At 37.7% G+C, this 26079-nt stretch overlaps 1 protein-coding gene across 1 annotated transcript in view; it reads left to right on the forward strand.

Moving 5' to 3' along the window:
- The first annotated feature begins 1942 nt into the window (after positions 1–1942).
- Positions 1943–26079, forward strand: part of TOP6B (topoisomerase 6 subunit B) — a 257080-nt gene continuing 232943 nt past the window's right edge. Inside the window, exons 1-3 of the mRNA XM_089438736.1 lie at positions 1943–2218; positions 2348–2400; positions 2492–2589. Coding sequence (XP_089294862.1) covers positions 2116–2218; positions 2348–2400; positions 2492–2589 — 254 coding nt within the window. The 5' untranslated portion in view covers positions 1943–2115. The remainder of the gene's footprint in view (positions 2219–2347; positions 2401–2491; positions 2590–26079) is intronic.

Below are 26079 nucleotides of genomic sequence, written 5' to 3' on the forward strand. Positions count from 1 at the left end.
ATGGCGACATTTCCTTGAGATGCTTCCGTTGTTGAATTTTCTAGCATATTTGTTGTTTCCTTGTCACTATCTGAGTGATTTGATTTGTGGGTATGTTTGGGCCCACTCATTGACGAAGCCAAAATTATGGTTGATTTTCTTTCCTTTTCGGTAAAAGGATGAGCTTCCATTGTTGAAGGTTGAGATGGCTCCACATGAGCCTGACTAGAGTTTGAAGGTGTTGATTTGGCATATAAAGCCCATAGGACAAATCACACATATTACATAGTGTTATTCCTGAAATCTCTACAATATGATTAGCTGTGAAAGTCTCCAATCACTCATTCCAAATAAATTTTAAAATGCTTGAAAAAAAATGAAAATGCAATACAAATTCAAAATAAACTCTTAGTAAGCCAATCAAAGAAAAAAATTGACAATTTTTTTTTTTATGAGATTAATATGTTAGGGTAGTTCATCTATACTTGACTCAGTCAAGTTACTAACAATTTTCAAGCTCCACGTTTATGAAAACCCATGGTTTCATCCACCATATGGAATATAACATATTTAAGGTAGAAAGGCTCCAAGTAAATTAGTATTGGTGACCAACATGATCCCAACAACAATGTCCTTAGACACCACCACTTCTCTCGGTGTTTCATGATTCTCACAACTGACATGAGAGCGCGCTGTTAAAAAAGACAACAAAGAAAAAATAAACCAAATACAAATTAACTCATAAGTTGGAGACTGTATTTACGTGGAAAAACTGAAAACCTATTTGATAAAAATTGCGAGCAAAAAAATTAAAACTTTTTTATTACAATATTTATTTGGAACTTTTTTTGTTCTTAGTTTTTTTATACAATTAATTTATTTTATTCATTGAGTTGGTATAGAAGGTAAACATAAACCTTACATTTCTAAGAAAATAAAATTCATATTTTAAGAATTTATGCATCTTGAAATTTGGTATAGTTTTAAGGGCTATAAACCTAGGGTGACATTCTCGCTTATTTCATTTAGCCTAATGAGATTTAAGGTGTTTTGTGTGAATTATCAAAACTTCATCTTCAAGGAAGAGAAAACATGAATTTAATTCCTAAGATTAAGAGAGAGGTCTAGTTTCATTGTCTCAGTAAATATAAAATAACAATTTACGATAATACATACTCTTGCCGTAAGTGAGGAGAAATTTAATGAAAATGGAAAAAATAGTGAAATACAATCATTTATTTGCGAAAACATAAATACATAACCATGATTATGATTAGCTTTTCACGCTAACCAACATGTATCAACAATTTAATACCATATCATAATATGATTCTTAAAATTTTTATATACCTTGAAACCATATAAAAAGAATTTGCAAGTAAGACATGTCCACTATTTGTAAGTTGCTTATACTTATGTTGGTAAGAAAAAACATTTACATTAATAATGGATGAACAACATCAACTAAAATCACCATTTATCAATAATAACCCTATCTTTCATCTATTAATCATACATTTCTACATTAATAATAAATGATCAACACCAATAAAAATCACTATTTATCAAAATTTCCTTAATCTATTAATCATACCATTCTCATTATATAAGTATTTTTAATTAATAATAAAAAAATTAATCATATATTCCTCATTTATCAATTATTATATAAATATTTTTAATCCTCTAATTAATAATAAAAAAAATAAACTATTAGATATTGAAAATTTAAAATGACTAATTAATAATCAAAGATTTAAATTATTAATCATTGAAAATCTCAAAATGCCATCTTAGACTGTCCACATTTTTTCCAGACTATCGAAATAATACAACCGAGTACAAAATGCCTGCGAACCCCTTAACCAATTTTGAAAATATGCTCGTTTCTAACCATTCAAACACGTCTCATTTAACAGTTGCCACAAGTAAACAGTTTTCAATGAGAAAAACCCACACATTAGTTTTCGATTAAAAAAAATCCAACGCCATATAAGTTGCGAAGTTCAACATTGTCAAAGGGGCCTCGCTCTCAATTTGAATTGAAGAGGTCTCTGTGGTGGGACGTTTATCAATTGCACTCGCAGGGCCATCACTCCCGTTTGTGAAGAACCAGCAGAAGAAGAAGTAGCAGAAATGGACTCAGAAGAAAGCGGCGGCAGTCCAGTTGAGCCCAAGCAGAAAAAGAAGGCAAAGCCTAAAACTCCTGCTAAAGGCAAAGAAAGCGTTCTTACGCAAAGTAAGTAACCATAACAATAAATCCTCGCAGTTTAAATCCCAGGCTTCACAGTTTCTGTGTCTTTTAAAACCCTAACATTCAAGAACTTGGAATGAGCACATTCTGAAATATTTTAGTGGCATTTTGCAGAGTCCCCTGCAGAATTCTTCGCAGAAAACAAAAACATTGCTGGTTTTGATAACGTGGGTATCATTAGTTATTGAACTTTCAATGCTGTTTGTGTGTATATATGTTTATGATTATTTACCATATGTTTTTATATGGCTTTAACAGCCGGGCAAGAGTCTTTATACGACGGTGCGCGAGCTTGTGGAGAATGCACTTGATTCTACGGAGTCCGTTGGCGAACTTCCGGCAATTGAAGTTACTATGTAAGGACGCATATCGATGTTTTAAGTTCGCTGATGATTGTTTAGTGTTTTTCTCCTGTCCTTTATTTAGATGGAGGGACTATGAAATTCTGTTGGGAACAATGGGGCAGAACAACCAGATTCTGTAGGAATTCTTTTGCAACTGCTTGCTTACTCTTGCAGTTACATGATATGACTCCACGCGGCGATAATATGTCGCATACTGGCATTGGCTTGGTATGTTTCTGCTTCTGGCTTTTAATGGCTCTGGCTTGCTGTCCGTTGGCCCCTCGATTACTCATTCTAAACTAGCTTTCTCTTATCAAGATGAGGCCAACGCGTCCAGATTTAGCACTATGGAAACCGGCTAGGTCAATGCATCCAGATTTAAAATTATGGGTAACCATTAGCATCACTCAATTTGGTGGCCTTTACTTAAAATGCTGCGAGTGGGGGACTATCAATTCTGTCTGTCAAATTCGCCCAGGGCTTCTATCTGGTCCCAATTATCACTTAAATGGATCCTTCGATATCAACAACTTGGTGGCTTTTGATTGGTTCACAATTATTTTGATTTTATCTATACATAGTTTGAAAATTTAATGTGCAAAGGGAACTTTTTTTCCTTAAATTTCCACAAAGAAACAATCATGATATTTCCTTTCATGAAGAAAATATACATGTTTCTCCCCATTCTGGGTTCTCCTCAGACACTGAGACTGTCTTTTTCTGCTTACATAAAAAAAAGTAACATCCTGCTACATAAAGACAACCTACAGACTTAAACGTCCATACAATTTCCAGTTGTTGTATAACAGCTCAACTAGAAAACCATTGACATTGTTGCTTTGGGAAACTGTCAACTAGCATTTACCTTTGGAGCCACTTCTGTTGACAGAGAAAAATTGTGGAGTACAAATTTCAAAACTAAAGTAAAAAAACGTATCTTGAATCAGTTTGTTCTCAAAGAATTCATGGATAATGAAAGATCCATCTTGGAGATGTTGAAATATGTAACTAGGTTCGGTCTTCATAATGTAATCACGATTTTATATTAAAGAGAAAAAAAAAATATTATTGTCATTTTTGATGCATGGGTTTCATGGTCAAGGTAAATTTATTTGTAGGTCAAATAACCATTGAGTGCTTCTAGGTTTGTCATAGAATTATGAAGTCAAAAGAGTCACTGTCTACATGTAAAACCCCTTTGGGATGTTGTATCTTGTAAAGAAAATTTATGTAAAGTCAAAAGTGTCATATGGACCCTCCAAGACCTTGTCATCATCAAAAGAACAAGCCAGCCTTCATGAGTGGACAAGTCAGCCTAAAGGCAGCAATTCGACCTAAAAAGAAGCCTATACATAATTCGACCTAAAAAGAAGCCTATACATAAGATGTTGAAGAAAATGTAACTAGGTTCGGTCTTCATAAATGTACTTTTGATATTTGTATTTCCCGAAGAAAAGAAATATTATTTTTATGATATATGTCAATGAGTTTCTTGTTCATTGAAGTAGGTCTAGCACATGTTAAAGTGCTATAGGTAAGTCAAAAGGTCAAAAGAATTATGTTAAAGACCTTAAGGGTATGTTACATTGTGTATAAGAGTCAAAGAAGTCACCTCCAAGCAAATTCAAGTCTCCTCCTAGCAAAGACACCATCAAAAGAAGCAATGGCACCATTAAAAGCACCCATCGAAGCAAAGGAAGTCAAGTCGGCCTAAAGGAGGGACAATCCTCTATATATAGAGGCTGTCCACTCCTCCAAAGAGAACACAATCATCTCTGAAATTAGCGAAGGAAGAAGCCGAGATAAAGTGAAGGAAAATAAGTCTAAAAGGGTCTCCAAAGTGTAGCGAAGTAAGGAGGAAGAAAAGTGAAGGTAGAGGACTGTTTCTAGGGCTAGAAACAGTGACACGTGCGAAGAGGAAAAGGTCAAATTTGCAGGTATGACAACAGGGACAAATATTCAATGAACTAGTGTTGTTTGGGTTTGAAACTCGGCCTACAAGGCCTCCCAAGACAAGCGAAGAAGCCTATCTCTCTAGCGAAGGAAAAGGACCCTAATTCTCTAAGGTACCTCTCACACGTGCGAGAATTAGGGCTGCAGTGTTGTCACACTAAGCCTTCCACCATACGCCAAGAAGGAACTCAGATGATCAAGAGAAGGAATGAGTATCCTTAGGTGAAGGATATCACTAAGGAAACCTATCTCTTCTAGAAGATCTACTTACAGTGGAAGGAATAAGGAAGTGCCGGAAGAAGGATGAAGAGCCAGGGAATGAAGTGTCGGAAGGAGGTGGATAAAGTGTCGGGGAACATAGTGCAAAGAAAAGGAAGGACTTGACTTGTGCTTGGAGGTTCTTCTAGTCAAGGGTCTAGGGTTTGTCATTGATCAAGAAAGAAGCTTCAATAAGAGAAAACTTACTGAAGGGTTTTCCTCTCAAGAGAAGAGAGGTTTGGCCCTAACAGAGATTCAACATCTTGTGTTCTTGTTCTTATGTTTTGGTAGCAGTTTGATGAAGTACATACACATGCATTAATAATAATAGGAAGAAGATTAATCTAACAAGAAAAAGTAAAAAGACTCCACAAATTGTTATCAAGTAACGAGGAATCGCACTACACTTATTTGCCCTAGATTCTTCAACATAATAGACTTCAGCCTCATTTGAAAATCATCCAATCAACTCTCAAGAAGTTCAATCTAAGAGGAAAAGAGGACAAAAAAGGAAGCCTAATACCTAACAAAGAAGGAGAAGGAGAAAGCGAAGTTTTGGGTTTGCCTTTGGGCTATTATCCTTCACATGTGCGAGAGAATTAGGGCATCTATTGCAGCAGCTAGACCGAATTGCAGACTTGCTACAAGAAGTCGAGTTATGGTATACCTTGCAAGCGGACTTCCATAGAAGGAAGAACTGAGTCAAGTGAAGAAGAATGAAGAAAGAAATCACTATCTTCTCCCTCACATGCAAGAGCTAGGGTTTCTGCAACAGTCGAAATTGCAGAGGAAACTACTGGGGTTGAAATTAATAGAGAAGCTGTTGGGGTCGAAGTTGTTAGAAACGTTGCTAGGGTCGAAGTTGCTAAGGACAAGTTTGCTAAAGAAGTTGCTAGAAGGCTCATCAAAGAGGAAGGATTGACTTGGTCTTGGAGGGGTCTTAGGTCTTGGAACTCGTTATTTGAAGTTCTATAAGAAGAGAAAATTTCTTGTGGGTTTTCCTCTCAAGAAGAGAAGTTTTGGCCCTGGCTGATAGCGTATATCTTGTGTCCTCTTGTCTCATTGTTCTTTCATTGTTTGTTAGATGTTTGATGATAAGAACAATAATAATAATAATCTAAGTGAAAAAAGAAGCTAATCAAGTTAAGTAAAAATACATCACAAACAATTATCAAAGTAAGAGAAATCACTTAATCTAGCTGCCCTAGATTTCTCAACAGGAGAGGCAGTGCCTCTTATGACAATTCATCTACTACGGGATTTTTTCCCTCTATATGTGGGTAAAATAAGTCCATTCAAAGGTAGAATGTGCAAAGGGATTTACCAGGTTGTTGCTTTCCTGATTAACTTAAAAGTTAAAACCTACTACTTATGTCATCGAGTAACATTTATAAGTTATAAAACTATGTTGTACAAGTTTCCACAATGGGGGACAGGGCTATGGAGGTATGGGTTTCATCTTTCAGGAATAGGTATAAGTTCTCCCCCAAATTTCCAGCAAAGGGCATTTTTGTTAAAAGTTGGAAATTCCACCCGCTCTCCCCACGAGAAAAAATTACCTAGGATTTTTAACACTTTAATATGATATATCATACATGGTATATATTATCATTTTAAGTTTAAGAGAGGATGGTATAATGATGCAATTTCTTGGTTAAATTACTAGAGGATTCAAGAGGATGTTACTCTTCAAATTGGCGATATTATTAAAAGGGGATGTTACTCTTCAAATTATTAATAATATCAAAGCGGATGTTACTCTTCAAATTATCGATGATATCAAAAGCATTGTCACAACTAGAGTTAAAGAGAAATTATAGTACCATGAAGAAATAAGAGAAAGCTAATGTACTATGAAAAGACCGTCAACCCCAAGTTAGAAGATCAAAACATTTTATTTCTTTTATTGGTAGCTTAAAGAAGAAAATTAAAGTTACTAAAATAAAGGCGATCTCTAACTAGCTTCATAGTGATACTAAGAAAGCAGAGGATGAAAAACACTTTCTCTCAGAATGCCATTCCTACACACACATTAGGGCTCAACTTCACAATATTTTTAAGGCCAATGATTTGCATAGCTACTCATGAAAACATAAGAGAACTAGGAAAATTTATCTACAATCTTTTGGATCATAAAAGCAAAATATTAAAGAAAATCAATTAGTCATCAAATTTCTTATCATCATCATTGCTCATGACTATTCATGAATACCAAAATACAAAACTAAAGACCAAAATGATAAGAGTAATATTTAATGAAAGTGACCTAGTACATAGTCCAAAATGACATGACAATAATGTATGTAGTCCATTGTGGAAAAATGTACATAATATATGCTCAACCATCTAAAAAGTAATTATAATTTTCTGCCTCAAGGTATGCATGTGAGATTTGAATTCTTTCTCCCCTTGAACAGGTGTATGGCTTCATGTATGCCCAGGTTTGTCCAAAAGATGATGAACTCCCTGGTGTAGTTACCCCTAAAATTTGCACGACCATCCCTTATAACCAGTAGTGCCAGTGTTGACTAATTAGATACTACAAAAAGGGTTTGTTTGCAGCCCTCCCTCCTTTATGAAAATAATTAAAGCCTATAAAGCAAAATGAAAGTAACTTCAAAATAACAAGTGACATGATATACATATATGCAAATGTGGTGAAGGGAGCTCTTCTATTTGTGAGCTCAGGGTTAGCTTTTTGTTTTTTATCCTATTTGTTTTGCTGCTTTTTTCCTGGTTTTTGGGTATATTAGCTAAGTTTGCCCCATGAAGGCCCACTCTTGGTTGAGTTGGTGCCAAAACAGGCCTGTTTTGACACCTGCTGGGGCAATAGGCTGCCGGAATGCCCATAAGTGCACGGAACACTCCCTTTTGGACAAGAAAGTGACCAGGAACATTGGGAAGTTCCTAATGTTATCAGTGCCATTCCCTCCGAAAGGGAGCATTCCCTTCTTGTTCCAAAGTTCCCTGGGATGTGGGAACTAGAGGAATGGGTCCACTAGTTGTGGGAATGAGTTCCCGTGCAAGTATGGTATCATAAATTTTTGTTAAACATGTGAGAAATTATTACAGTAACTAAATATCTCTTGGAGTTAGCTATTAACATGCAGAAGATATGCCCTATGGGCTCAAAATTACCAGTGTACACTTGGAGAACAATTCAATGATGCTGAAAAGTAAGAGTTGACTCAGACTTTGAAAAAATTTGGGTGTTGACATGGATCTTGACAATACCTAGGCTTTGATACGGGCAATAATAAAATGAAACATACACTAATACACCAAGTTTTCTACAAAAATAATATTCTTCATTAATATAAACTTTATATTGGCCAGATGATGCAAAATTTCAATAATAACTTGTTTCATAGTACATAGATGATACTAGACCGTACATACTATGATACTACTATAAAATGCTGTAGATTCTAGATAGTTGACTGGCTATGATTGTCTATTGTAAAATCAGGTTAGAAAAACAAGCAAAACGAGATTCACGAGTCAGACTTTCCAAGTTAATCTGACTCACAATTGACTTAAGGGTCTAAGTCATAGTCATAAGTCCAACATGCAAGTCTGACTCGGGGCCAAGTTAGACTCATAATGGAGTTGACTCCACATGGTTTCCTGTATGAACAGAGCCAAACTTGAAAGTTGAATCGGATTTAGGAGAGTCTGGTAACATGACGCGAGCCTCTGATTGGTAAGTAGGTAACGTCTAGCGTGAGGAGATTGAGGTTCAAATCTTGTGGACACCTTGCCCTTATCCTATCTAATGTTGTGCCAAGCAATAGTTCAATATTAACTTTGCACCAATGTCACCAAGATATGAAGTAGTCCGCAGAGCTTACCTTTCAGGAATGAAAGGTGGACTGTTGCCACAACTCTCTATAAACAGCAGGATATGCACGCTACACCCTCTGGATTGTTACCACATCCCTCTGGAAACAGCAGAATATGCAGGCTATACAATAAAAGTGATACCCTCTGAATCGTTGTCAAAACCCCATGGAAACAGCAGAATATACAGGCTATACAATAAAGTTGAAGATGATGAGGAACACTGGCATTGCAATGCCTTGTTTACAATAATATTTTGGAAATCTTGAAATTCTGCACTTTAAAACATTTCAGAAATTTCACCTTATTTACTGGAGGTTCCCCAGATCTATTCCATAGAACTTTCAGCCTTATGGATAAATCTGAAATATTTATTATAACAGCAATACTTTTCTGACCAACCTTTTCACTCGACAAGCTCAATAAGATAGACATTGAAAACGCACTTAAAGGAGAGATGAATATCACAGCTCCAAGGGCACAATCTCCACCGACACACAGAACTGAAAATTACTTTTATAACATCAAACTTATAGGTCTCTAAATTGGTCTTGTAGCTTCATCTAGGTGCGTTAAAACACATAACATTTCAACGCAGCTGCCCCAACAAATCAGCTCATTAAAACAACCATGAAACTATTCACAACAATTTGAAACCAAGGTCTGATTTCAGATTTGCAAGACATAAATTTAGGACAATAATAATGCACTTCATATACTACACAAATGAAGATAAACTACAATACCTCTGCTCATCCCAAGCTGGCACGACAAGTCTCTTCGGCTATTCCAAGCAAGGACTCTATAATTACTTTTCAAACACTAGGTAGGGCATCCACCATCAACAACAAACCCTACCTAGCAATACAAAGGCCTATCAAAGCATTTTTCCAAGCTATTTAGCAACACCAATGGCACTACAACAAGCTGACATCAACACCAACAAGTCCACTCTTGGATCTCTCACTTGCGTTCTACAGGCGATCAACGAGATTCACCAATTACACATCACACAAATTCCACTTGCCTCCAAGTCCTACAAATCTTGCTCCAAGGTTTCATCTTACAAACCCTGGCTCACACCAAGACTTCACAAACCCTAGTGTTCCAAGGACCAAGTCTTCTATAGGGTTTACTTTGCAAAAATCCCCAAGTCTTCCCAACTGTTGGACCACAGAAGCAGAAAGATGCCAAGACAAGTACATCAAGGTTACAAGTACATACAATAGTTGTTCGTGACAAAGGGTCTCTCCTCCCATTCTATGGAAGTAGACGAGGGAGGCCAACAATTGAAAAGTGAACTAGGTCCACAAGTTACAACAACCTACTCTAAATCACTAGATCCAGTTTAGAAGGGGAGTTCTCCTCTACCAAGAGAGTACACACGTCACTAGGTGGTTGGCCACCTCCTCCCAAATCAAGTGCTCTCCAAGTTAAGCCTCCACATGTCAAGTGCTCCTCATCACCATGCTGCATGCTTTCCAAGATAGTCTTCCAATCTCAACGGTCCTCCACATATGTGTAATTGGGTTCACAAGCAACCTCCAATGGAGTGCGCTTCAAGCAGGACTCCCTCAAGCCAAGCACTCTATCTCCACTTGTGTGCCACGTGGTCTTAATGCTTCTTGAGCCAAGAGCCTTTGCTCCTATTTCCTAGGTCTCCTCCACTGGATAGCTCATTCACCTTTGCCAAGCATCCATCCTCCTCAACTTGTGTCGAGTAGAAGACATCAACTGCCACATAAGATAGCTACCTCTACAAGAAGTGCAACTTTTTAAGCAGGTATTCTGAGGACAAACAACCACCTATAGTATGCTCACCAAATGTCAATCAACCAAAAGTGTAAGATACATCAAAGGGCCAGGGTTTCACTGTGCAGTCCACATCACATGAAGCACACCCCTAGCGTGGTGTGAACACTTCCAGAGGAACCCAAAACTAACAAATATACAGCTCAGATAAGACATAACAAGGCACAACTCGTTCCAACAACTATTAATAGCCAAAATGAATTACTGGACAGGAAAAACTAATAACAGTGATCCTGTGGAGTGTGGACTTCAAAATAAAAGTCTATTATAAAAACAGGAATAACTCAAAAAGAACTATGGAATTCATTCTTACCTAGAGTTGATTAAAGCTTGCAATGGTTTGTATACTTTCACAATATTGTGTATATACTATTAATAAGACCAGAGGGAATGCTTGCAAATCCCAGAGACTATCCAGACCAGAATTGCATAATGTTATGAATATTTTGTTCTCTGCTCTGAACTGTGCACAAGAGGGAAGCAAAGAGGGGCTGTGGTAAACAAGGGTCAATGCCAAAAACTGGGAATCCACTGATGCTAGATTGAGGGTACAACCTGGAAAAAATTGCAGTCCCTGAGGAACTGTAAATGCTCAAGACTTTGGCTGGAAGTTGGTGATGTTTGGGAGCTAAAACGCAACCAGGAAATTGGCATAGAAATTTTGGAAAGTAATGCTTAATTTACAATTTACTGACCAGTCACAATGTGTCATTAGGGGTCATAAATTGGAAATGGTGGTCATAATCTGTAGCACCAATTGGAGACTACCGTTTCCATCTATGACTCCTAATGACAGATTGCGACTGGGAAGTAAATGACAATTTAACGTTCTTTTTCCAAATTATCTATGGTCAGTAAGAAAAGGAGGGCATATTTTCTTGATCTCGATAGTACTTTTAGTCAATTCCAAAAATAATTCAGGTGTGCGAAAATAATCCACATCTCTCTCATAAAGGCCCTTATGAGCCTGCCTGGTGATGGGTTTGTTCTCACTTACCTCCTTCAGAATAGGAAAGGGAGTAGGAAAGGGCCTGACTGGGGGTAAGATGGACAGTTTGTTCCGGTGGGTCATCGGGGCAGTTTCATTTGGAGTTAGAAACCTAACTGTCCATGCTCTTAGTTTGGGATAGGAAGGTATTACGGGGAGCACTACACAGTTCTTCTTATGAAGTTAGCAACTACAAGAAGCTCAATAACCCCAATGGCACGATGTTGCTCAATCAGGAAGGATGTGGGTATTGAATCAAAGGCTTTCTTGAAATCAACAAAACGACAAGGAACCTTCAAAGGCCTCTATCTTATTTCCTCAATAATAATTGAAAAAGTGACAATATAGTTCCTTATTTGGTAACCCTTCCTAAATCTACCATTGCCTCAAGTTTTGAGCTTCCTCATCTCCAGTAAGCTATAAAGGCGCATCTCACTAGCTACAGTGTAAAGTTTTCCAAAGTGTGGCCAATCATGATAGTTAAATAATTATTTGGATAAAATATGTCACTTGGCTTGTAAATAGGATGAAGATGTGACCAACAAACAAAAAACATTATTAAAGAGATTGATAATGGACCAACTACATGACTAATACCATGCCTGAAGTAATAGAGCCATTCAATATTACTTGCTTTGTTACTAAAATGTATAAATGCCCCTCTAAATGATATTAGGGGTAAAAAGTTGACAAAAGGAATGAAGGGATGCGATGTGCATAGGAGATTGATCATCATGAAGATGAAGCACGAAAGTCAGAATAGGGGGGGGGGGGGGTCTTAGTGTCTGTCACAGGGAGGGACTTTGTTGGGTGCATGAGCTTGTCAGATTTTCTTGGGATTGTTGTGAGGCACAGTTAAGAGCTCATACATTCTTATGTCAGAACCTTGTGTTTCTTTTATTTAAGGAAGCAGTCTTGCTCCCTTAGAGTGGTTGGGTCTAAATCAAGATGGGAGTGAGAACAAACTTAAGTTTCTTGTGCATAGTTTTACATTCATCATCGTACCATTTGTTCATAGAACAAAAGCTAGGAGGTTGAATGGAATTAAAGGAGTAGATGGTGTGAGTAAAGGAATCCGGAGTAGCTTCCCAAACATGCTGGTCAAAACCCGGGGTTTTATAATGACATTATTGATAGGATAGAAATCAGGAAGATGTTAGAATAACTGAGCTTTGTTAGCAAAGGCATATGAATTATTAAACTTGATACGAGAGGAACTAGGAGGGAGAGAGGGGAAAGAGGAGCTAATCCTTGAGCCTCCAACCATATTTTATTTATCTTTGCATTAGATGACATTATTTTCCTACTAATGTGTACCTATCTTCTTCTTGTTTGCTACTGTTGGCTTCCAAGACTTCTATGAAGTGTCTTTAAAACTATTGTTTTGCAAATGTTGCATTTTTGCAATGATTTTTACCACTCTCAGATGTGGACTTTGGGATATTGTGCACTCCAAGTTGAGTGCTGCTGTGACATGAATTGTTATATAAAAATTAATTATTCTGTAATCTATTAGTTTAATTAGGGCACGTAGGGTTGTATTTAAGCCCGAACCTCTCACTATGTAAAGCATCCATTCATATTTGAATCATTAATAAAATATATATATCATTCCTATTAATTGTTGAGTATTCTACTACATGCGGTATCAGAGTAGTTCGCTCCTCGGACTTTGTCGTTGTACCATCGCTGCACCTTGTTCGTAGCTGCTCCACTGTGCACACACAACCGTCTGTCTCACCTGCCTTTTCTCCACCGTCGATGTCCAGTGCCAATTCCTCTATGCATCTCGATTTCCACCGTTCACCCCTGCGTCTATCCTCCTGTCTATTCCTGTCGTCACCCCCTTCCCTGAACAACCATCGAACCAACACAACCCCTGATTCCGTGTCGTCGCTCCATTCGACATTGCCGTCACTCCTCGTCCCCATCAACACCTTTCACCCTGTTGTCTCGGCGTCCACGTCGTGCGTACTCATTATTGACCCCGGTCATCCTTCGTCCTATTGACCACAACTCTGTCCATCATTTCGATAAATGTTGAGTTCATTTGTTGTCCGCTCTTATGTTTTATTGGTTCATTTGCATATAGTTTAATATTTATACATTATATTAATTATTATATAGTTTTGTTATCAGTTGTTATATAATTCATAATTATATAATAATTAATAAATAAATAACTATATATATTAATTAATATTTAGTTATAAAATAAAGTCATTTAAAAAATAAAATAATAATGAGGTCAATTTAACAAAAAAAAAAGGCGTTACACTGGATAAGTATACCCCACCTCATACACGCTTGATCGCTGCATCAATGTCGATGGCCGATTTCAATAAAAAATTAATAAAACTTGAGGCTAAGGTGACCGAACATGGCAACAAAATCGAGGCACTGTAGGACACAACAAAGAAAATAAAGAGTTAGCTTGAGGAGATTTCTTTGATGGAGGGTGCGAGGGTTCCAAACAATAATGTATGAATCGAAAAAAACTTTAGCAGCAACAACACTTTCTTCATGAGTCTAGTTGAGGTCATCCATTTCTGGTACATTTGAGAACCATAGGAAGCCATGTATATGTGCAAAACCTCTATGTTTCCATTCGTACCTATGGTAAAAGAAAAAGAGAACAAGTAAGAGGTTTACATGAAAGAAATTGTACATTAAGGAGAGAAGACAAACCAAGAATGCATTTAAAAAGGATTAGGTAGACCTTTCAGTTAAAGTGGATAAAGCAATGGTGATGTTGACCTGTATTTGTAACACTATGAAGATTACACCTCATCAAATACCCCAGAATAATGAAGCTACTCAACATCGCAATTCTTCAGATTTGCCAAACTTGTTAGACTCACATGAGAAGCCCAAGTCTCCAAAGACATCTTCCACTCCTAATCAAGAAAATAGTAACACGAATTTTGAAAATAGGCAGCTTTGGAATCCATACACCAGTATGTTGTTTTCAAATCAATACCCCTTCTTTGCTCCGTCGATAGCGACATATCAACGAAGCGCAAAGCTTGAGCTATCCAAATTTGACGGTAATGAAAAATGTAGCGTTGCTTGGTTCAATAAGCAGAAGAATATTTCGAGATTTACGGTATTGACAATGATGGCGAAAAGATCAGGCATGCTTCCATGAAAATGGAAGGCAAAGCATATAATTGGTATATGTAGTGGAAAAATATGACACTTGTGATTAGTTGGAGGAAATTCAAAAACACGTTCTTTAAAAGGTTCCAAGGTGTCAAGGAAGAAGAATTCTTCTCAGCACTCACCAGATTACAACAAAAAGGAGCTGTGGATGAATACACTCGAGAATGGGAGACTTAAGAACCACGAGTACCTGGATTATCAGAAACTCGTCTCATTCAATCGTACACCTCGACACTTAAACCCCATCTACAAGCAGAACTTGAGCTTCATGACATTACCTCGATAGAAGTAGCAAGACAAAAAGCAAAAGTTGTTGAAAAGATGCTGTGGTCAAAGGCTGAAAGAGTATATTCGAGACGAAGATTTCCCTAGTCCGCGAACACGGATAATACAAAATATGTTCCACCACGTCTTCGTGAAGGAGACAAAACTAACGTGGAAATGCAAAGGATGAAAGAGGGCAAGTGTAAACATTGTGGTGAAAAGTGGGACCCTAAACATAGGTGTGCTAAAGGAAAAGAGACCAAGAACCTGTATAATTGTGAAGCAACTAATGATTCAGGCAGTGATGAATCAGACGTAGAAGAAATCGAAGATGCCCCAAAATTCTCTCCATAACTAGATGATGAGAGCATTCCACAAGTATCATTATCAGCTATGACAGGTATTTCACAACCCCATACATTAAAGTTAAAAGGACATATCAAGAAGAACAATTTGATGGTTCTCATCGGTACCGGCAACACCAACAATTTTTTAGACTCAACCATGGCGAAGAGACTCATCGTTTTCTCATTCCCCATGCACAACATGAAGGTTATGGTAGTTGACTGTAAAAAAATTGAGAAGGCAGGGAAATGCCATGTTAGGTCCCTATAATACTAGTGATTCCCCCATTACTATTGTCGTTGTATCCCTTATTGTTATTGTGGTGGCCCTATTGTTATTATTGTGCTCCATAGAATCCCACTATTGTTATTTTTGTACCCTTGTATTATTATTATTATTTTTTTTTGGTTAAATAAAATGACTCTATTATCATTAAAGGGGTAAAATTACATCTAGACCGTAGTAAAAAACAACTGCCTTGTAGAAGCAGCAGAGAGTATCAGAAACACTGCCCATGATAGTGAACTAAGTCGAGCGCTGGTATTCAAATCCCACGCAGGGGAACAAGTATTGACCCTCTTACTGAGCTTGCAAAAATTCAAAGAAGCATACAAATTAAACCATATCTTGCAGCAGTGAACCAAAAATTGCATCCTGAACCAAAAATTTCCCGCTATTAAGGGCCGCGTGACAAGTAGCAGAGGCAACAGAGAAAGAACTACGCATCTGGAGGCTCCTCCACAATTCTGCACCAACCGAACTCAGTCAGAGCACTTGCACGAGCAGCATCTGTATCATTCCTTGCACGAGCAACATCAAGTTCAGAAGGACTAGGAGCCTCCATTTCCATCACCATGTCCAAGGCATTGTGAGTTGGGACCTCCGGAACCTGCATAGAGAAAGGAATTTGCACAGAGATAGAGGCAGGGTCCTCCTGATGAGAGCTGGATTCTCCTACCTCCTGGCCTTCTTCATGAAAGAACACCGAGACGTGAGCAGTGATTCTTGGACGATTCAGGGAACAATTGAAAGTGAAAATCGCCGAGCCAAAAGAGGGAGACGACGAGGAGTCAGGAGGGTAATGGCTGGGGAGATGGAGACGCCCTCTCCCACTGCCCTTGCGAGGGTAATGGCGGGCTGAGAGATCACTGGAGATGGAGGGAGAATTGGAGGACGGATGGGAGGGCACACGCCTAGGAGTTCCCCTGCGGCTCATTCTATGGCGAAGACGGGGCATAACGAGGACCGTAGCAACACTATGTAAACAAGACCGCTCAACCACCTCCTCAGAGCTTGGCCTATTCAAATGGGCATCCAAACTCAGGCTGGAGGCCTCCAAACGAAGCCTGGGAGTTGACGGAAGCAGCGTCGCAGAATTGGCCGAGCATAACAGAGCGACAGAGCATAACAAAGCAGCAGACCATAACATACCTTTACCAGACCAGCAAAGCACCAGAGGCTTCAAAACAATCCCAAAGCTGAGCCTGTATTTAACACTCTCCGCCCTGCCTCGGATTGCACCCGCCATAACTCCAGCATTAAAGAGAGCCGAGGCCCAGCTCAGACCAGAGCATGCGGAGGCGATGGAGAAATCGAAGGACAGGCTGGGCGAAACAAAGCCACATGAAGTGAAACCAAGTGAAACCAAATGCCCCTGTTTATGCTGCGTCGGGCGATAAACCAAATGGTACAGGGCAGGCAGGTGTCGTCCTACCTCACCGCACCCCTGTCCCATCACATTAACCAACTGTCTATGTACCCCTTATATTATTATTGTTAGGTCGGCTTTGGTTATTGTGACCCCTTAGACACCTATATATAGAAATGAGGTTTTGTCATTTGTATCATCGAAGAATTGTTCATTTGTGTAATGTAAAGGAGGTTGCCCCCTTGAAGAGGCTGATTTCTAAGGCGTTGATCTATATTTTTTTATCTTTTTGTGAGTTGGTTTCATAACGTTTGGTATCAGAGCTTTGGATTCTAGGGTTTTGCTGCTCCAAACAGGTCATTGTGGCATTTTTGCTATAACTTTTTTCGCTTCGAAGTTTCAGAAGCTAAAAAAAAAACCCATTTGAGACGGAATCAGTTTGAACCTAGGGCCATAATTTTAGATCTTATCTCGCTATATTTTCAGAAATATAATCTGAGGAAGTTAGGGTTTTTGCAGACCCCGAATTACATTCCAAACAGGTGATCTTGGGAAAATCGTCATAACTTTCGCTCTGAGCATCAGATTGAATGTTCGTAAGAAGTTACAAAAAGAGGACAGACTGTAGTTTTTTGAGTATCATTTTTAGAACCTAAGGTTGAAACAATGACCCGCGGCACGTCGTACAAGTTCGCTCTACTGAACCAGTCTATACTAGGGTCATCGTGGGAGATTTGGCATAACTCTTCATTGGAGAATCCAATCTTGATCAAACTTCCGGGGCTATAAAGATTATTCAGAAGGTTATCGTAGGAAGAAATTTCAGACCTTGGAGATCCAAGATTACCGAGATACATCAGATTCAATATCGAGCTCCTACAAAGTGAAAAAAAGTGTGTAGTTTTTTTTAAATTTTTGCATAAGCTTGGTTTGAAAAATTAGTTTGAAGGAATTCAAAGGGCATAGTGAAGCATTATTATCAGTAATTGATGCCTTGAAGAAAGAAAATGGAAACACTTAGTAAGCAACCTAAAAGCTCTAGCATGACTCATGAAGAAGAGGAAGAAATGCAACATGATATATCAAAATTACGAGATCAAGTGCAACAAATTTCACTCACACAAAAAGTAATAGAAGCTAAGATGGATGGTTTAAAGAAAGACGTAGAAGCTAAGATGTATGGCGTGGAAGCTAAGATGGATGGTTTAAAGAAAGGCGTAGAAGCTAAGATGAATGATGTGGAAGCCAAGATGGGTGGCGTGGGAGCTAAGATGGATGGCGTGGAAGCTAAGATGGATGATTTAAAGAAAGACATGGAAGATTTGAAGACAGATTTGACAAAGTTTCTACAAGAAATGCTTACTAATGGTGAAAGGGTAGTAAATGAAACTCATGATGAGAACAAAATAAATGTTAATCATGATTTCATAGACTCTAACGTTGGATCGAAGAACCACCATGTTCCAAAGATCGATATGAGGAAGTTTGATGGCAAGGATCTCAGAACATGGATACTACAAATGGAACAATTTTTCGATCTCCATAATGTGCAAAACACACAAAAGGTACGCATTGCAACTTTATATTTGGAACCAAATCAGTTTGTATGGTATCGATCACTTTGCTCTCGTAAACAAATTGTCATTTGGGCTATTTTTATGGATGAAATGATAGCACATTATGAGGATACAAAAAGAAACACTTTTTTTAGCCAATTGATAAATCTCAAACAAACGGGTTCAATGATGGAGCACATTGAGGACTTCCAAAAATTCAATATAAGGGTAAAAGATATTCCAGAGGAGCATAGGATTGATGTGTTCATAGGGACTTTAAAAGATAACATCCAACATGAGGTTCGCCTTTGGGAACTAGATTCATTGGAGAAGGCATCCAGGTTGGCAAGAAAAATGGAAAGCAAAATTATGGCAACAAGGAAGCCTACCACTCAATCATAAAGATGAAAGTGTTGTTGCCCCTAGCCATCCACAACCTACAAGGTTGACACCACAACAATTGGAAGAAAAAAGAGCAAAAGGGCTTTGTTACAATTGTGATAACAAATACACTAAAGGTCATAAGTGTGCCGAGAAGAAATTATTTTACATAGATTGTGAAGAGGAGGAAGAAAATGAACAAGGAACGTCAAAAGAAGAGGATATACACCAGGAACAAACCCTAGAAAAAAGAAGAAATGAATCCGACCATATCTTGTAATGCATTGGCTGGAATTACCACTCCTCAAACTATCAAGATAGAAGGGCATATCAAGAAGAAAAAGGTAATAGTGTTGCTTGATTCGAGAAGTACCCATAATTTTATTCATTGTAAGACAGCCAAGGAATTGAATTGCTTCCTATATCTAGCACCAAAGTGTCAAGTGATGGTTGCAAGTGGAGGAACCATAAATTGCTCAGGAAAGTGCCATAATATCAAGCTATCCATGGGAGAATATGTATTGAATAGCCCAATGCTTTCATTCCAATGGGTGGTGCTGATGTTGTACTAGGAGTCCAATGGCTACAATCCTTGGGTACAGTAGCTTTTAATTTTCAAGAACTTCAGAAGGAAAGGAAGTTGAATTAAGGGGTATCGCAGGGAAACTGGGAAAGATATTCAACTCTAACAAAATGACAACGCTTCTAAAGAAAGAACAACGAGGCATAATTGCACAATTATGTTCACTAGAGGTTCCCACATCAAAATCATCCATTTTTCTAGATCTCCAAAAAGTCTTGGACAATCATTCCAAGGTATTTGAGACTCCCAAAGGCCTCCCACCTATTCGTGATCATGATCATGCTATTCATTTGATTCCAGGAAGTGTTCCTGCAGACATCAGGCCTTACAGATATCCCTATATCCAAAAGAGTGAAATTGAACGTATGGTTGCAGAAACGCTAGAGGCTGGTATAATTCAACCTAGTCAAAGTTCTTTCTCCGCTCCAGTAGTATTCGTTCACGAGAAGGATGGATCATGGCGCATGTGTCTAGATTATAGGGAGCTCAACAAGCTCACTATTAAAGATAAATTTCCCATTCCTGTCATTGATGAATTATTGGATGAATTGCATGGATCAATTTACTTCACCAAGTTGGATCTTTGTTCAGGATATCATCAAATCAGAATGAAGGCTAAAGACATTCCAAAAACAACATTTAGAACTCATGAGGATCATTATGAATTTTTGGTCATGCTTTTTGGCCTTATTAATGCACCTTCTACATTTCAAGATTTGATGAATTCCATTTTCAAACCCTTCCTTATAAAATTTGTGTTAGTATTTTTTGATGATATACTAATCTACAACAAGTCTTGGAAGGATCATGTCCAACATGTTGACATGGTGCTCAAACTATTGGAGGAGAAACAACTATATGCAAAAATCTCCAAATGTTTCTTTGGAGTACAAGAGGTGGAATATCTGGGTCATATTGTATCTCATGAAGGTGTCAAGGTAGACCCTAGCAAAATTAAAACCATTAAGGAATGTAAAATCCCCACATTCATAAAGCATTTACGAGGATTTCTCGGGTTGACAGGGTATTATCGCAAGTTTGTTAAGAATTATGGGAGAATAGCAGCACCTCTAACAACATTATTGAAGAAATATGCATTTTCATGGACTCCAGAAGCAATGGAGGCCTTTGAACATCTTAAAGAGGCAATGTGCCAAGCACCAGTCTTAGCTACACCAGACTTCACAAAAACATTTATTGTGGAATGTGATGCCTCAGGAAATGGAATTGGTGCTGTTTTAATGCAAGAAGAAAGACCCATTGCTTTCGAAAGTCGTCCAATCAAAGGAAAGTATTTACACAAAGCTATTTATGAGAAGAAAATGTTGGCAATACTACATGCACTTAAGAAATGGCGACTCTATGTAATGGGAAGACACTTCATGGTCAAAACAGATCATGATAGTCTTAAATACTTTTTAGAACAAAGATTATCTTCAGAAGAGCAACAAAAATGGGTCACAAAGATGTTGAGTTATGACTTTGAAATCATCTACAAAAAAGGGAAGCAAAATGTTGTGGCAGATGCACTCTCAAGAAAGGATGAGGATGTGGAAGCATTTCTTTGCGCCATTTCTATTATTCAACCAGATTGGATAAACGAAGAAAGGGATGAATGGAAGAATGACGAGGAAGTGTGGGCACTCATTCAAAAGATACAACAAGATCCTAGTACATCTGATACATTTAGCTGGAAAAATGATTTGTTATGTTACAAAGATTGGTTATACCTATGTAAAAATTCCCAACTCAAACAAAAGATTATTAGGGAATTGCACGCCTCTTCCTTAGGAGGGCACTCAGGATTTCTAAAAACCTACCACAGGGTTAAGAAGGATTTTTTTGGGATGGCCTTAAATCGGATATTCAAAAGTTTGTGGCGGAATGTTTGGTTTGCCAACAAAATAAAGATGAAACAATTAAGACCCAAGGTCTATGACAACCTTTATCCATTCCAAGCCAACATTGGGGGGAGGTTTCAATGGATTTTATCACAGGTTTACCCAAGTCCAAAGGAAAGAGTGTTATCATGGTGGTAGTTGACAGACTTACAAAGTATGCACACTTTTGTGCATTATCTCATCCATTTAAAACGAGTACAGTTTCTACTGCATTTATGGAAACAATTCAAAAGCTACATGGAAACCCAAAGATTATTGTCAGCGACAAAGATCCCATTTTCACTGGAAATTTTTGGACATAATTATTTTCTTGTCTTGGTACTCAGTTAGCTCATGGCCCATATTATCATCCTCAATCTGATGGGCAAATTGAAATAGTAAACAAATGTTTGGAAGGATATCTTTGTTGCTTTGTATTTGATAAACAGACACAATGGGTCAAATGGTTGCCTCTGGCTGAATGGTGGTATAACACTTCCTTCCATAGTGAAACAAAAATGACCCCATTTATGGCACTTCATGGATATCATCCACCATCCATCACATCATATTTAAGAGAAAATTCTAATGTTCAAGCAGTGGAAGATCACATCGAGCATCAACAACAAGTTCTCCAACTCTTAAAGGATAACCTCACCTTGGTGCATAATAGAATGAAACAGCAGGCAGATCAACATCGCAACGAAAGAAGTTTTGATGTAGGTGATTGGGTATTCCTATGGCTACAACCACCATATAAACAAATGTCCCTCAAGCAAGCTAAAAAGGATAATAAATTATCACCAAAGTATTATGGTCTGTACAAGGTGTTGCAAAATATAGGTACTGTGGCATACAAATTGGAGCTTCTTGCAGCTTCCCGAGTGCACCTAGTTTTCCATGTTTCATAGTTAAAGAAGGCTATAGGTGACAAGCTTCCTGTTCAAACAATATTGCCAGAACTTGATGAGGAAGGAAAAATCATATTGGAACCTGAAGCAGTCAAAGAAACAAGAACTCGACAACTACGAAATCGATCAATTTCAGAGTATCTCATTAAGTGGAAGAACTTACTCGTTGAAGATTCTACATGGGAGGATGAGAATTTTATACATAAGCATCCAGAACTACTCAAGCGTTGAGGACAACACTTTTTTGAAGGAGAGGGGCATGTTAGGTCCCTATAATACTAGTGATTCCCCCATTACTATTGTTGTTGTATCCCTTATTGTTATTGTGGTGCCCCTATTGTCCCCATAGTGTTATTATTGTGCCCCATAGAATCCCACTATTGTTATTTTTGTGCCCTTATATTATTATTGTTAGGTCAGCTTTGGTTATATTGTGACCCCTTAGACTCCTATAGAAAAGAGGTTTTGTCATTTGTATCATCGAAGAATTGTTCATTTGTGTAATGTAAAGGAGGGGTCCCCCTCGAAGAGGCTTATTTCTAAGGCATTGATCTATCTTTTCTATCTTTTTGTGAGTTGGTTTCATAACATGCCAAAAGTCAAATTGTAGATTCAAGACTTTAATTTAGAATCCTCGTTCTACACTGTACCATTAGGTGGAGTGGATGTGGTCTTAGGTATCCAATGGCTACAAATCCTCGGTACTTTGCCAACCATCAAAAGCAATTTATAAAATTTAAATGGGAAGGGCAAAAATACAAATTATATGGGTTCCAGCCACTTGAAAACCAAATTGTATCATCATCCCAGATGATGAAAATGATTTGGAAGGGAGCACCAACTTATGTAGTACATTGTCATCAGTTAGAAATGTTAACTTCAAATATGGTCAACGAAGAATCACTAGAAGTACAGGAGTTGATTCAAAAGCATGAAAAAGTATTCCAAGACCTGCCAATGAAGATGGCGCCTAATAGAGAAATCGAGCATACAATAGAGGTCAAAGCAGGATCAAATCCCATCAACATCAAACCATATCGATATCCACATCATCAAAAAACTGAAATTGAGAGATTAGTCCAAGATCTTTTAAAGTGTGGCATCATCTCAAAAAGTAAAAGTCCATATGTTGCTCCAGTTATATTAGTTCTTAAGAAAGATGGATCGTTCAGATTATGCGTTGGTTATTGATGGCTAAACAAAATAACAATTAAAAACAAGTTTCCAATTCCTTTTATCGATGAAATGTTGGATGAACTACATGGCGCTAAATACTTCTCCAAATTGGACCTAAGATTAGGATATTACCAAAATCAGAATAAGATTGGAAGATGTAGCAAAAACTGCATTTCGAACACATGAAGGTCATTACGAGTTTAAAGTAATGCCTTTCAGTTTAACCAATGCATCGACAACATTCCAAGCTACTATGAACGAGCTATTCCATCCATATCTAAGGAAGTCTGTGTTAGTGTTCTTTGATGACATTTTAATTTACAGTAAAACCTGGAAGGAGCACCTACAACATTTGGATAAAGTTCTTACTGTGTTGGAAGAGCATCCGTTCTATGCCAAGAAGTCCAAATGAACTTTTGGGAAGGAAGAAGTAGAATATCTCAGACATATAATATCCAAGGAAAGAGTTAAAGTAGATCCTAACAAGATCAAGGCTATAAGGGAATGACCCAAACCATTTAATATTTTCAAGCTAAGATGATTCTTATGACTAATTGGGTATTATCGAAGATTTATTAAAAACTATGCCCATATAACCGCACCCCTTCCTAACCTTCTTAAGAAGAACTCATTTCAATGGAACCATGAAGCAGAAAAGTGTTTTGAAGACTTGAAGGGAGTTATGTCTAATGCCTATGTATTGGCAACTCCATACTTCTCAAAACCATTTATAATTGAATGCGATGCTTCGGGTTTCGGCATAGGAGCAATACTAATACAGTATGGTCACCCAATCGTGTTTGAAAGCAAGAAGCTCAATAGGCACGAACGTCTGAAGTCTACATACAACAAGGAAATGCTTGCTATTATGCACACATTAGCCAAATGGAGACAATATCTCTTAGGAAGTAAGTTCTTAATATGAACATATCATAATAGTCTTCAGCATCTCCTCCAGTAGAAAAAGCTATCTACAGAACAACAAAAATGGATAGAAAAAATCGCTACATTTGACATGGATATATTACATAAGCAAGGGAAAGATAACGTAGTAGTTGATGCATTGTCAAGGAAAGACGAAGAACCATCATTACTTGCAGTTTCAGTGGTTGTGCCTGAATGGATTAATGAGATTCAAAGTGAATATGCAAAAGACCCAGAAACAAGTGCTATAATCAATAATCTTCCTCAGAATTCAAAATTTGAATGGAAGAACGATATTCTATGGTACAAGGGAATAAATTATCTGAATGCAGATTCCAAATTTAAAATCAAGGTTCTCAAAGAGTCCATGATTCACTGTCTACCAGACATGTAGGATTTTTTAAAACCTACTATAATGCACACCGGTCATTCTTTTGGAAGGGAATGAGTAAGGATATTCAAAAATATGTAGCCGAATGCGATAAATGCCAAAGGAATAAAAATGAAAATATTATGACACCTGGACTCCTTCATCCCTTCAACATCCCGAATCAGAAATGGGAGGAAATATCAATGGACTTTATTGAAGGGTTACCTGTGTCTGACGACAAGGATAAAATTCTCGTGGTAGTTGATAGACTCACCAAGTATGCTCATTTTATTGTAATGAGGAAAACAGACTCAACAAAACAAATCGCTGACATATTTTGCAAAAATGTTTACAAATTACATGGATTTCCCAAGGTCATTGTGAGTGATAGAGATGCCAAATTTAAGAGTAATTTTTGGAAGAATTTTTTTAATCATATAGGAACCTACTTCAACATGAGTTCCGCTTACCACCCTCAAACAGATGGTCAAACAGAGGTTGTTAATAAATGTTTGGAAGCCTACCTAAGTTGTTATGTCGTAGACAAACAAAATAAGTGGGTTCAGTGGTTACACCTTGCTGAATGGTGGTACAATTCTACTTACCACACGTTAGCTAAAATGAATCCATTTCAAGCTTTGTACCGGTACGAACCTACGAAATGGAAGGACTTTGCTATCGCATAGACGAAACTACCAGTTGTTAAAAACTAGTTAGAAGAAACCCAAAAAGTCGTCCAAGCTCTAAAAGAAAATTTAAATAATGCAAGAAACCGTATGAAGCAACAAGCTGACTGAATAGAATGGAGAGAGAATTTGAAGTTGGAGAATGGGTATTTATCAAACTTCAACCATATAAGCAACTGTGCTTAAAACAAAAAGGAAAAAATAAATTGGCACCAAGGTTTTATGAACCATATCAGATCAACAAAAAGATCAGCCAAGTCGTATACAGTTTAAGCCTTCCCAATAAAAGTCGTGTTCACGTCTTCCATTTATCTTGCCTCAAAAAGGCACTTGGTGAACATCAATCAGCACAGACAACACTACCGACTTTAGATGACGAAGGAAGGGTTATTCTAGAGCCAGAAGGTATCATATCCAGTAGGGAAAGGAAGCGCGATCACGAGTGATCAAAGAATACTTGATCAAGTGGAAGCACTTACCAGAAGAAGAATCTTCCTGGGAGACTGAAGCGTTTTGTCAACAACATGCGTCGTTACGTATGCATTGAGGACAAAGCATCTTTTTGGGAGGAAGGCAATGCTATATAAAATTTAATTATTCTGTAATCTATTAGTTTAATTAGGGCATAACATCTTATTGGGAAGAAGGCAATGCTATATAAAAATTAATTATTCTGTAATCTATTAGTTTAATTAGGGCATAGGGTATGATCAAAGATCATGCCCATTCACTAAGAGGCACGAAGGGCTATATTTAAGCCTGGGC

Source organism: Pinus tabuliformis, chromosome 9 (genome assembly GCF_031772625.1).
Source record: "Pinus tabuliformis cultivar Carrire ecotype Pingquan chromosome 9, CPIR1, whole genome shotgun sequence".
NCBI lineage: Eukaryota > Viridiplantae > Streptophyta > Pinopsida > Pinales > Pinaceae > Pinus > Pinus tabuliformis.